This window comes from Ctenocephalides felis, unplaced genomic scaffold (assembly GCF_003426905.1).
Source record: "Ctenocephalides felis isolate EL2017-DRISC unplaced genomic scaffold, ASM342690v1 CF-g0.4_SCAFFOLD_01170, whole genome shotgun sequence".
Taxonomy (NCBI): Eukaryota; Metazoa; Arthropoda; class Insecta; order Siphonaptera; family Pulicidae; genus Ctenocephalides; species Ctenocephalides felis.
In genome coordinates, this window is record NW_020537324.1 from 80505991 (window position 1) to 80520029 (window position 14039).

Here is a 14039-nt window from a genome sequence, read left to right on the forward strand (position 1 = left end):
AGGATAAGAAAAATAAAGGGCTAGAAAGTAGTCATAATAACCAGAAAATAAGCCGGAGGATCAAATAAGAAGGATAAGAAAAATAAAGGGCTAGAAAGTAATCAGAATAAACCAGAAACTAAGACGGAGTTCAATAAAAATAAGTCGGAATCAAATTCAAATAAACAGGACTCTAACAATAAGCAGGAAGTCAATAAAAGTAGTCCTGTCCAACAGCAGGGTAAAAAGAAAAAGACCAGATCACGCAATAAGAAGAACAAAGAACAAAAACACAGACTACTGTTACATCTGATACATCCCTAAACGATTCAACAAAATCCGTCGACGACCCCATCAAGAACAAACGCCAGAAAAAACGCGAGAAGACAAAGAAAAAACTCCAAGTCTTCAAAGAAAAAGTAGCACAAGCCAAAGAAGGCATCATCAAACCCGACGAACTAAACCTGGAGTCCATCCAAAAAAAAATAGCAGACATCGGAGAACCTAACACCAATTCAGGAAAGAGACGTCTGCGCAAGTTGAAAAAACTGGAAAAATTGGCTTTAGGCAAAACCGATGAAGTCGCTAAAAAATGACAAGCAAACCACTAAAACTGTATCCATCAAATCCGTTAAACGCAAGGAACGACGTGATGGTAAAATCGCGAAGGAAATCGCTGACCAGAAATTACAGAATGAAATTGGGAAGAGGATACAAAGTGGTGAGCAACGGCTTCAGCAGACTAAATCTAAGCCGAAGGCGAAGGAACCTGAAAAAGTCAAGGGTAAAGGTAGTAAAAGACCTATAGAAGACGTTGACGTTGATGATGATGATGAGGATGCTGAATCTGATTACGAAGTCGAACGTATGATAAAGCTGATAAGGTTACCAAAAAACTTAAGGCCGATGTACCTATGGATTCTGAAGACGAGGATGAGGAAAGTGATGAGATGGAAGTCGAGAAGATGATGATGACGATGATGATGATGATGCTGAAGCTGAAGCTGAAGATTCACTAGTTGATAATGAAGCCGAAGAATCTGATGATGACGATGAAGAAGCAACAGAAGTCGATGATGAATCTGAAGAAGTTGATGATGAATCTGACGAGGACGAGGAAGACGAGGCTGACACCCATGACGAAACTCTTGATGATTCCCAAATGACTATTGAAGACTCCGATGACGATGACGACGACGTTAAACCAGTTCCTGCAGACAAAGAAACAATCAAAACAAGTCGATAATAAAACACAAAAGAAATTCCTAAATATTTTAAACAAAACTGAAGATAAAAAGATGGCGCAAATAAAAATAAGAACCCCGAAAGAGCAACCCAGAAAAGGAACTCGATCCGGAGAAATTGAAACAACTAGTTGGAAAGAATGCTCGATATGTTGTTTTTTAGGTAATTTACCGTATACTATCGATAAGGATACTTTGAAAACACATTTTGATAAAGCAGGACAGGTAAGCCAATATATATATCTAGGGTGGTCCTTGATATGGACATTTTCGAATTTTATTGCTGCCAGGAGCTCAAATGCTTCGAAATTGATAAATAAAAATACTCTAAACGTTTTAGCTCTTAATATTAACTTTTAGATAGTCCGCAATTTAATCAAAATTTTAAAATGTTTTTTTAGGTATAACTTAGCGACAAAAGGGCACAACTAGCGTAACCGCCTAAAAAAAGGGTGATTTTGGGAATTTATATTAAAAAAAACTACTTTATCAATCATTTCAAATTTTAGAATATATTTATACATGTTTTAGAATACATAGTAAAATTTTTGAAGAAAAAAATTAAATATTTTTTAAGTTATCGTCGATCTCCAACGGCGCGACAAAAAAAAGGCCCTTCACTGCTGCAGTGATTCCGGCCTTCTACGTGGATGAAATAAAAAAAAAATTTCGTTGAACTAGATATATTGTCTGTAAAATGAACTACGATGAAGAAAAAAAAATCAAAAATTGACAAAATGAAGGCGTTTTTTAAAAAAAAGTCGAATTTTACCCAAAATTTTGGTCGTTTTTGGACTGCCAAAATTCGATTTTTGATCCGATCAAAAAATCGATAGTTCATTTTACGGAGAACTATATATAGAACATGTAAAAAAAATTCGATAGTGATCGGATCAATTGTTTTTGGGTAATAATGGAAAAATTAAAAATTCGATTTTTTGAAAATTTCACACTAGTTGTGCCCCTTAAAAGTGACAATTTGTGTCATCTTTTATTGAAAATTCGACGCTCTGCAAAACAGATTTTTTATAATTTGTTTTGTAGAGCGTCGAATTTTGAATAAAACTCGTTCATTTATATCTAAAAAATATTTTTAAAATTTTGAAATTTTTTCCATGCTTTGATTGAATTGCGCACTATCTAAAAGACAATATTCAAAGCCAAAACTTTCAGAGAATTGTTTTTTATCAATTTTGAAGCCCCTGGTAGCAAGAAAATTCGAAAATGACCATATTAAGGACCACCCTAATATATATTTATCTTTGTAATTATTATTTTGAATACTGATGTTTAATTTTTTTTAGATTAGAGATGTCCGTATAGTTAAAGAAAAGGGTTCTAATAGGCCGAAAGGATTTGCATATGTCGAGCTTACAGATCCAGAAAGTTATCAGGTAATTAAAAATTATACAAGTATATAGACAATTTTTACTATAATTCGAATTAGCTATAAATTTGAAATTAACAATATTATTAACACAATTATACCTTGATTTAGTAAATTTTATCTGTATTTTACTAATTTAAATAATTTATCAATAATCCGGAATGAAAGTTAAGTTATTAGAAGAAAGTTAAAACTGTGGGGGCGTCCAATAATCACGTGATCCATTTTTTTAGGGATTTTTGGACTCCCCTTTGGCGATATTTAAAATTACCCTCCTCCCCGACCAAATATTACGTGTATTTTAGTTACGTAAAATTTTCCGAACGAATTTTTCGAATTTACGAAAAATCGTATTTTTTAACTTCCCGTAGGGTAAGGTTGTAATGGGCCGAAAATCGAAATTGAAATTTTTTACATTTCTCGACGTTTTGAAGGTTTCTGAACGTTTTGGCATACCTCAGAAAGTGTGTGGTTTTTTTTATTTTTCGTCCACGTTTTCGGGCGCACGGATCAACCGATTTGAATGGTTTAAAAAAACATTTGATCCCTATTGATAGGGAGATGTGCTGATTAGTTTTTGGCAAAGGCAGGTCCAGCAGTTACGGAGATAACGAGCAAAGAGTGCAGAAAATAGAAATCGAGTTTTTGAGAGAACGGATCATCCGATTTGTATGATCTAAAAACATTCAATTAGTAATAATGATTGGGAGAAGTGTTTATTAGTTTTTGGCAAAGGCAGGCCCAGCCATTTTGAAGATACGGAGCTAAATGTGTAAAAAATAACACATTAGTTTTAACAAAATAATTGATTTGTGAAATAATGATTGAAATTTTTTGGTATATCGAAAATAATTCAGATTTTATTTTTAATTCTGCCTAAAGTTATAATATACTTCAAACAAATAATTCCAACTTTGCGATTCAGTTTATATAATTCTTATAAATATTAGACAATGTTACAATATCTATAATAATCTATTTGAAAACATTCAGTATTCCTCGAACATTTCGTTACGGTACGGGAAGTTCTAGCAAATGCTTGGCCACGATGCCACACACCCCACTAGTTATGTATAATTTTTAATGTTTATAGCGTTATAATTAAATTATAAATTCAGTGTTCATAAATTAAATTAAATTTAAAATTGGCGCCACAATTCTTTTTACGGAAAGGTGGACTGCACTGGTTGTACGAAAGGTTTTCTGGGAATCCCTATTTATTAGTTTAGTATTTTTATCTCTTCAGCTCGAATGGTCGAATGACGCTCAGTCTCTTTTCTGTATAAACTGTGCACGTTTGGTGACTGAAAATAAAATAATTCATTTGAAATAATAATTTATTAATTATTAATTTTATAAAAAGCATTAAAAATTATAAAAAAACATTGTGGCGATTTTTAAATCGTATTTAAGTAGTCAAGGAAAGAAATCTTGTAAATGTGATCAATTAATCGTGTGCAAGTTTAATACACTATTATAAATTTCCACGCAAATTAATAGTTTGTTAATTAATTATTAATTTCTGAAAAATTTATTTCAAATTTACAAAAATATTAGTGCCTTTTTTCGTATAATGCTGTGCACATTTGGTGATTGAAATTTATAATTATAATATCCAAAAAATTGCTAATTGTTAATGTTAATTGTTAACAAATGTTGATTTCTAAAAATAGTAGTGATTTTTAAATAGTAACAAATTGTTTTGGGTAAAATGAATTGAAAATAAAGGAAAGAAATCTTGTGAATCTGATCCAAATAAATGTCTAATAAACACTTACAAGTTGTCAGAAAAATTAATAATTTGTTGAATAATTAATAATTTAAATGAAATCCATTTAATATTTACAAAAATATCAGGGTCTTTTTCTTTTTTTGGTGACTGAAACTTCTAATTATAATCAAAAAAATTGCTAATTGTTAATTTAGCAATTGTTGATTCTAAAAAATAGTCATTATTAATAGTATCAAATAGTCTTCGGTAAAATAAATAAATAAAAATAAAGAAAAAAATTTTGTGAATGTTATCATTAAATTGTTTAATAAACATTATAAATTGCCAGGAAAATTATTAATTTATTATTTAATAATTTTTGTGAAAAACCCATTTTAACTTTACCAAAAAAATAGTGGTTATTATTAAATAGTAACAAATAGACATGGACAAAAAATTTGTAAATCTTACCGGTAAAATTGTTTAATAAGCAATTATAAATTGCTAGGAAAATAAACTTTATTACTTAATCATTTTTGTGAAAAACCCATTTTAACTTTACCAAAAAATAGTGGTTATTTAAATAGTAATAAATAGACATGGACAGAAATTTTGTAAATCTTACCGGTAAAATTGTTTAATAAACACTTATAAATTGCCAGTGCCAATATTAAAATTAATACTTTATTTAATAATAATTTTTGTAAAAAAATCTATTTTAATTTTACAAAAAAATAGTGGTTATTATTAAATAGTAATAAATAGACATGGACAGAAATTTTGTAAATCTTACTATTAAAATTGTTTCATAAACACTTATAAATTGCCAAGAAAATTAATACTTCATTAATTAATAATTTTTGTGAAAAATCCGTTTTAACTTTACCAAAAAAATAGTGGTTATTATCAAATAGTAATAAATAGACACGGAAAGAATTTTTGTAAATCTTACTATTAAAATTGTTTAATAAGCAATTATAAATTGCCAGGAAAATTATTAATTTATTATTTAATTATTTTTGTGAAAAATCCATTTTAACTTTACCAAAAAAAATAGTGGTTATTATTAAATAGTAATAAATAGACATGGACAAAAATTTTGTAAATCTTACCGGTAAAATTGTTTAATAAACACTTATAAATTGCCAGTGCCAATATTAAAATTAATACTTTATTTAATAATAATTTTTGTAAAAAAAATCTATTTTAATTTTACAAAAAAATAGTGGTTATTATTAAATAGTAATAAATAGACATGGACAGAATTTTGTAAATCTTACTATTAAAATGTTTCATAACACTTATAAATTGCCAAGAAAATTAATACTCATTAATTAATAATTTTTGTGAAAAATCCGTTTTAACTTTACCAAAAAAATAGTGGTTATTATCAAATAGTAATAAATAGACACGGAAAGAATTTTTGTAAATCTTACTATTAAAATTGTTTAATAAGCAATTATAAATTTCCAGGAAAATTATTAATTTATTAATTAATAATTTTTGTGAAAAATCCGTTTTAACTTTACCAAAAAAATAGTGGGTATTATTAAATAGTAATAAATAGACATGGACAGAAATTTTGTAAATCTTGTCGTTAAAATTGTTTAATAAGCAAGTATAAACTGCCAGGAAAATTATTAATTTAATAATTAATAATTTTTGTGAAAACTCCGTTTTAACTTTACCAAAAAAATAGTGGTTATTATTAAATAGTAATGAATACACATGGACAGAGATTTTATAAATCTTATCGTTAAAATTGTTTAATAAACAATTATAAATTGCCAAGAAAATTAATACTTTATTAAATAATAATTTTTGTGAAAAATCCATTTTAACTTTACCAAAAAAAAATAGTGGTTATTATTAAACAGTAATAATAGACATGGACAGAAATTTTGTAAATCTTACCGTTAAAATTGTTTAATAAGCAATTATAAATTGCCAGGAAAATTAATACTTTATTACTTAATAATTTTTGTGAAAAATTCATTTTAAGTTTACCAAAAAAATAGTGGTTATTATTAAATAGTAATAAGTAGACATGGAAAGAATTTTTGTAAATCTTACCATTAAAATGGTTTAATAAGGAATTATATATTGCCAGGAAAATTAATACTTTAGTATTTAATAATTTTTGTGAAAAATCCGTTTTAACTTTACTAAATATATAGTGGTGATTATTAAATAGTAGACATGGGTAAACATAAACACAGAAAATCACATAAGTCTGGTAGAAAAAAATCACATAAATCTAAAGACAAGAAATCTCGTAGATCTGAAGCAAAGAAATCTCATAAAACTAATATGAATATGAATCTGATGATATAAGTAGCTCCTCAGAGAGTTCTGTATCAAATAAAGTTACCAGTAATAGTATTCGAGATCGAAGGAAAAATGTGTTGCATGAATCTAATGTTAAGAAACTTCAACCTAAGCTCTTGAAAAATGCTCTTGAACAAAATATTGAACAGGTCTCTCCAACAAGATCTTGGGATGATATTACGATGCCTGAAGAACCTCCAATTTTTGAATCGTCATCAAGTGATGAAAATTGGACATCAACAGCCAAAAATCGCAAACCAAAACTGGACCACCAAGATAAGAAATCTCGTAGATCTGAAGCAAAGAAATCTCATAAAAGTAAATATGAATCTGATAATAGAAGTCGCTCCTCAGAAAGTTCTGTATCAAATAAAGTTACCAGTAATAGTACTCGAGATCGAAGGAAAAATGTGTTGCATGAATCTAATGTTAAGAAATTTCAACTGAAAAATGCTGAACAAAATATTGAACAGGTCTCTTCAACAAGATCTTGGGATGATATTACGATGTCCGAAGAACAACGTGTTGAAATAAGTTTCCACCCGGACAGGACTTTAGAATCAGAATCTGTCCATAACCCTGATTTCAATTATTCTGAAATCTCCAAAGACCTTTTCGAAGTCCCCGAAGACTACTCTTTATGCCATTGTGTAGCCGAAGACTTCATCATGGGTGCAGGCATTGCTTTACAATTCCGTTTTAGATTTGGAAGAGTTGCAGATTTATTACTACAAAGACCCCGAACAGGTGGCTTTGCATACCTTAAAGATAACCAAAGGTTTATTTACTATTTAGTAACGAAACAAAGAAGTTCTGGGAAGCCTTGCATAGAAGCTTTAGAATCATCGTTGGAGAACATGAGGAAGCATATGCTGAAAAATAATGTAAGGAAACTTGCTATGCCAAAAATTGGTTGCGGCTTGGACAGACTAAGATGGGATGATGTTTCTGGATTGATACAGAGAATATTTAGAAATGATAGGATTGAGATTCTTGTGTGTTTTGTAGATGGACCAAATGATACTGGTTATGCATCATCTAGGAGACTAGCAAATGGTAATTAAATTACGTGATTATCTTTTAGCTCGAATTATTGATCTGGGAGATAATTAACTAAGTGTAGTTATAGTAATTGGCCGAAAATCCAAAATGAAAATTTTTGCATTTCTCGACGTTTTGAAGGTTTCTGAACATTTTTAAGGGGCATACCTCAGACACTAAATGAATGTGTACGTACGTGTGTGTGTGTGTTTTGTATGTCCGCAGTCGATTTCAATGGTTTAAAAAACATTCCATTCCTATTGATAGGGAGATGTGCTGATTAGTTTTTAGCAAAGGCAGGTCCGGCCGTTACGGAGATACAGAGCAAAGAGTGCCGAAAAAAGAAATCGAGATTTTGAGAGAACTGAGTATCGGATTTGAATTATCCAAAAAACATTCAGTTCGTAATGATGGGGAAAAGTAGTTATTACTATTTAAATTGGTTATTATTATTTAAAGGTAGGGCCAGCGGTTTCGGAGATACCGAGCAAAATGTGCAAAAAATGGCAGTTTTTGAGAAAACTAAGTATCCGATTTGAATAATTCAAAGAACTTTCTGCTTGTTTCAACAAAATAATTGCTTTCGGAAAAAAAAAAATTGTTTCTAATTTTTTTTTTCAAAAAATATTTTTGTAATTTTGGATTGAAAATTTAAAAAATTACCCAGGTTAAGCACAGTCTAAGCGCCACTCTGGTACAAATGTTTACCCGAATGCGTTTAGACTGTTTATGTACTGGAGCACTTTTCCAATTTTGTGAAAAACTATTGAAAAATGTGAAAATGCCGCCAAGCTAAGCACAGTATAAGCGAAAATGTCGCACAGAATTATTTGCAAATGCGTTTAGACTGTGACTATGCGGGAGCACTTTTTCAATTTTTTGTGTAAATTAGGCAACTATTTTTTTTTTAAATTGAATTTGAAATAAAATGACGATTGTTAATATTCTGGAGATAAATTGATTTATTTATAATTTACATTTGATTTGCTCAGATATAAAAATAAGATAGCAAAAATAATGAAAGTATTTGTAATATATTTGAAAACGTTTAAAATCTCTCGAATTTCATTACGGTACGGGAAGTTCCAGCAATTTGCCTTAAGGCACTATGCCATACACCACTAGTTATTTACCATTTTGTTAGATTTCTGCACAAGTGTGTAAAAAATAAGATAAATGTATTTGTGATATAGATCGATTCTATTGAAGTTAAAGATTATGTACTTTTTAACAGATAAAATAGGAAATCGTTTAAATTTTATTTTAAAATTGATGAAATGCATTCTGTAATATCAAATATATTAATTACATTACAATTACGTTTATTAAAATACATTATAAGGTGCAAATGTTAACATTTTATATTAATACTAATTATTAATTTTAAATTAGCCGGTAGTTTTTGATTAATTCAATTGATTTAGTTTTCACTCAGTAGTAATTTTGTTAATTAGTAATATGTGATTCTTGGGCATTTTTTTACATTATTGCAAACGACTGAAAATTTTCATTCTGGACATTTTAATTTGTTTACATCAGTAAATACTAGATAAAATTTACTAAATTCTAGTAGAAATCGTAATATACATTTGCATATTGAAATTTTAAAAAATTCGTAGATGAAATGCTGACTTTAGTATATTTAGTATATTATTTATTATTTAGTATTTTGTTCAAATAACTTTTAATTTTCTTTTCGGGCATTATAATTTGCTTACATCAATAAAAGCTAGATAAAATTTACTGGAATCTAGTGAAAATTGCAATATATACTTACATATGGAAATTTTGAAAAATTTGTAGTTGAAATTTGGACTTTAGTATTTTTATAATTTGCATTATGTATATGGAGTTTGGGAATTGGGAATGGAGTGGCATTTTTTACTGTTCTTCAAATTACTTTTAATTTTCATTACGAACATTATAATTTGCTTACATCAGTAAAAACTAAATAAAATTTACTAAAATGTTGTAAAAATTGTTATATACATTTGCATATAAAATTTTTGAATAATTCATAGTTGAAATGCGGACTTTAGTATTTTCATAATTTGCATTATATGGATTTAGGACATTTTTTTACATTTCTTCAAATAACTTCTGATTTTCTTCTCGGACATTATAGTTTGTTTACATTAGTTAAAACTAGATAAAATTTACTAAACTCTAGTAAAAACTGTTGTAAACTACATATTAAAATTAAATATAAAATTTGTTGGAACTTCTATTTTCTGGTAATATATTTAGCAATATGTGAATTTTAGACGTTTTTTTTACATCTTTTTGAATTTAGTGGAAACTTTGCTTCGGATAAAGTGTTGTATATACATCAGTAAAATCTGGATAAAATTTACAAATATTTAGTAAAAATTGTTATATACATTTGCATATTAAAATTTTGAAACATTCGTAGTTCAAATGCTGAAATTAGTATTTTGATCATTTGCATTATATGGATTTAGGACATTTTTGCACATTTCTTCAAATAACTTTTGATTTTCTTCTCGGACATTATAATTTGTTTACATAGATAAAATAAATACTAGATAAAATTTACTAAATTCTAGTAAAAACTGTTGTATACAGTTACATAATGAATTTTTAAATAAAACTTGTTGGAACTTCTATTTTCTGGTAATATATTTAGCAATATGTGAATTTTGGGCATTTTTTCATGCTTTTCTTCAATTTCTTGGAAATTCTGTTTTGGGTGCTTTGTTTTATATACATAAGTAAAAACTAGATAGAATTTACTAAATTCTAGTAGAAATCGTAATATACATTTGCATATTGAAATTTTTAATATTTTGTAGTTCAAATGCTGAAATTAGTATTTTGATCATTTGCAATATTTGGAAATTAGGACATCTTTTTACATTTCTTCAAATAACTTCTGATTTTCTTCTCGGACATTAGTTTGTTTACATTAGTTAAAACTAGATAAAATTTACTAAACTCTAGTAAAAACTGTTGTAAACTACATATTGAAATTAAATATAAAATTTGTTGGAACTTCTATTTTCTGGTAATATATTTATTAGCAATATGTGAATTTGGGAATTTTTTCAGGTTTTTCTTCATTTCTTGGAAATTTTGTTTTGAGTACTTTGTTTTATATACATGAGTAAAAACTAGATAAAATTTACTAAATTCTAGTAGAAATCGTAATATACATTTGCATATAAAAATTTTGAATAATTCGTAGTTGAATGCGGACTTTAGTATTTCATAATTTGCATTATATGAATTTTAGGACAGTTTTTTTTACATTTTTTCAAATAATAAAAACTATATAAAATTTACTAAAATCCAGTAAAAAACTGTTATACACACTTTGATATCAAAATTTGAATAATTCGTAATTGAAATGCGGACTTTAGTATTTCTATAAATTTGCATTATGTATATGGAGTTTGGGAATTGGGAATGGGGTAGCATTTCTTTTTTTAATTTTTTTTTCAAATGACTTTAAATTTTTCTTCTCGGACATTATATGTTTACATCAATAAGAACTAGATAAAATTTACTAAAATCTAGTAAAAATTGCAATATATACTTACATATTGAAATTTTGAAAAATTTGTAGTTGAAATGCGGACTTTAGTTTTTTGATAATTCGCATTATGTATATGGAGTTCGGGAATTGGGAATAGAGTACCATTTTTTTTCACTTTTCTTCAAATAACTTTTGATTTTCTTCTCGGACATTATAATTTGTTTACATCAGTAAAAACTAGAAAAAAAATTACTAAAATTTAGTAAAAACTGTTTAGTAAAAATTTTGTATAAAATTAGTTATTGTAGCATTAATGAGGCACCTTTACGTTTCAACTGTATTACATAACTTTCTTGTTAATTTTATGTTGCATATCTTATAAATTAACAAAAACTTATAAATTAAAATTTATAAATTTATAAATTAAATCTCTTTGCTTTACATTTCAACTAAATATCTATGAGTTAAATTTAGAAGAGTTTATGTTCGAGGGGATGATCTCAAAGAAAAAATATAAAATAGTCCTCTAAATGATCAAAAACTGTTTAATCTTCTATATATATATAAAAATAAGTCGGGTTTTCCTTACTGACGAAGTAACTCCAGAACGCACGAACCGATTTCGACAATTTTGCATTCGTTGGAAATGTCTCGGGCTCCACAAGGTTTATAGCTAAGAAAATTAGTGGTGCATGGCATCGTGCCCTAATGCAAATTGCTGGAACTTCACGCACCGTAATTAAAAATTCGAGTTATGACATTAGTGAGAATTAACAGAATTATGCTTGGTTAAGTCAACGAGCAATTCTTGCCGCAAACAATAATGATGTACACGCACTGAATTTTATCATTCAATCAAAAATTGCTGGCGTTTTGGTGACATACCAATGATTCCGACTGGTCTTCCGTTTGACTTCAAACGATTGCAATTTCCAGTTTGCCTTGCAATCGCAATAACAAGTCGCAAGGCCAATCGCTTAGTGTTTGCGGGATAAATTTCAAATAGATTATTTAGAAAATCATTGTTTTTCACATGGGCAGTTATACGTTGCCTGTTCACGAGTTGGAAAACCGTCCGCTTTGTTTGTGTTAACGTCAGACCAAAAAACAAAAAATGTGGTTTACCAAAGAGCACTTCAATGAAATAAATTCATTACTGTTGTATAATAAAATCAAATTTTTCCTTTTCAAATATAAAACAAACAAAAATTTTTCATCTTTCTCAAGAAACCATCTGGTGGCGAAACGGAGTTCGTCGGGTTTTACTAGTTTAAGTATAAATATTCATATAAGTATATAAATATTTTTTTTAATTAATATAATTTTCTTTTTTTTTGAGAGAGCTTTATCCCTCCATCATTCGATGGTAGGTGGTCGTCGAATCAACGTCCTCTACACCCAACCTGGTCACAAAAAGAGTGCAGAGGCCAAAAAAATTGTCAAACAAAAAAATTTCAAACTGGGCGCTATGAGGAAACAAGGAATGCTTGCAGGAAGCGTAAAACAAACACAGAGCAGGAACGCTCGAAGGAACAAAGCCAAAGGAAAAGATGGTGCTAAGAAGCACCGGGATGAATAAATTTAGTATTATTAATAAAATGAAATTTTTATGCTATTGTTATATTATTATTGTCGACTGTGGGTTGTATTGACTGAAGTGATGTCTAAGTCTGCGAGAGAGGAGGAAGTTGTATGTTCAGATTTATATCGATGTATGGAAATTTGATTTTTATGCATTTGTTTTGACATTGTAATCATATAAGTGTAGAAATAATGCAGGAGTAACATATCAAGAGTTTTCTATTTGTTTGCAAATTACATAGATGTTAAGGTAATGATGTTGAAGTTTTTTCTAAATTAATTATCTTTTAACTTCTCGTAGGGCAAGTTATAGGAATTGCAAGATAATCAAAAATGAAAATTTTTATATATCTTTACGTTTCAGAGGTTTCTGAATATTTTGGCATACCTTAGAAAAAATGGATGTATGTGTGTGTGTGTGTGTGTGTGTGTGTGTGTGTGTGTGTGCGTGTGTGTATGTATGTATGTGCGGATACAAATTTTCGTTGACGATTTCGGGAACACCGATCAACCGATTTGAATAATTAAAAAAAAACACTCGATTTGTATTGATAAGGAGACGTGCTGATTAGTTTTTGGCGAAGGCAGGTCTAGCCGTTCCGAAGATACGGGGCAAAAAGTGCCAAAAATGGTAACTCGGTTTTTAAGAGAACGGAGCTTCCGATTTTAATAATTCAAAAAATATTTTACTTGTATTGACAAGATGAAGAATTGATCAAATTTTCATGAAGGCAGGTCCAGCGGTTTCGGAGATCTAGTAAAAAAAAATGCCATCTGACGGTCAAAAATGAACATTAGACATATGCACATCAAATTATCAGATATTTTATAGAGATTTTAACAATGTGTATCAATTTTGTTTACATTCCTATGGGTTCCGTACCAATGTTTATCTGTTAGACGGCGGCGCGGCGCTTACGCGCTTCTATATTTCGTCTCTATGCAGTTCAAGCAGTACGATTGCTTTGAAAAAAGTGCAGAATTTCCAAAATATTTCAAAATGAAGAAAACATTTTTTTTTAAAAAAAATTTTTTGTGTTCAAAAAAAAAAATCGTTTTTCAAAGAAAGTATTTTCTGTCAAATTTATAGTTTCTCAAAAATCTAATTTCCCAGAGTAAATTTTTTTCCAAAATGTTAATATTCTAAAAAAAAAATAATTTTTGGTACTGGAAGTTCCAGCAATTTGCTTTTAAAAAATGTCTGAAAATTTTGTAATTTGTTGAACCGTATAAGTGAACTTCAGAAATTAAAAGTTTTGGTACAGAAATCCG

General features: G+C 28.6%; 2 protein-coding genes across 2 annotated transcripts; both read left to right on the forward strand.

Annotated features, from left to right (window-relative positions):
• Positions 1-1277: 1277 nt before the first annotated feature.
• Positions 1278-12769, forward strand: LOC113367745 (uncharacterized RNA-binding protein C365.04c-like). The gene is made up of 3 exons (XM_026609326.1): positions 1278-1448; positions 2528-2617; positions 12526-12769. Exons 1-3 carry the CDS (start codon positions 1278-1280, stop codon positions 12763-12765), a joined length of 501 nt encoding a protein of 166 aa, XP_026465111.1. The 3' UTR covers positions 12766-12769.
• On the forward strand, positions 6811-7713 carry LOC113365803. The gene has a single exon (XM_026607348.1). It carries the CDS (start codon positions 6832-6834, stop codon positions 7711-7713), a length of 882 nt encoding a protein of 293 aa, XP_026463133.1. The 5' UTR covers positions 6811-6831.
• Positions 12770-14039: the final 1270 nt, after the last annotated feature.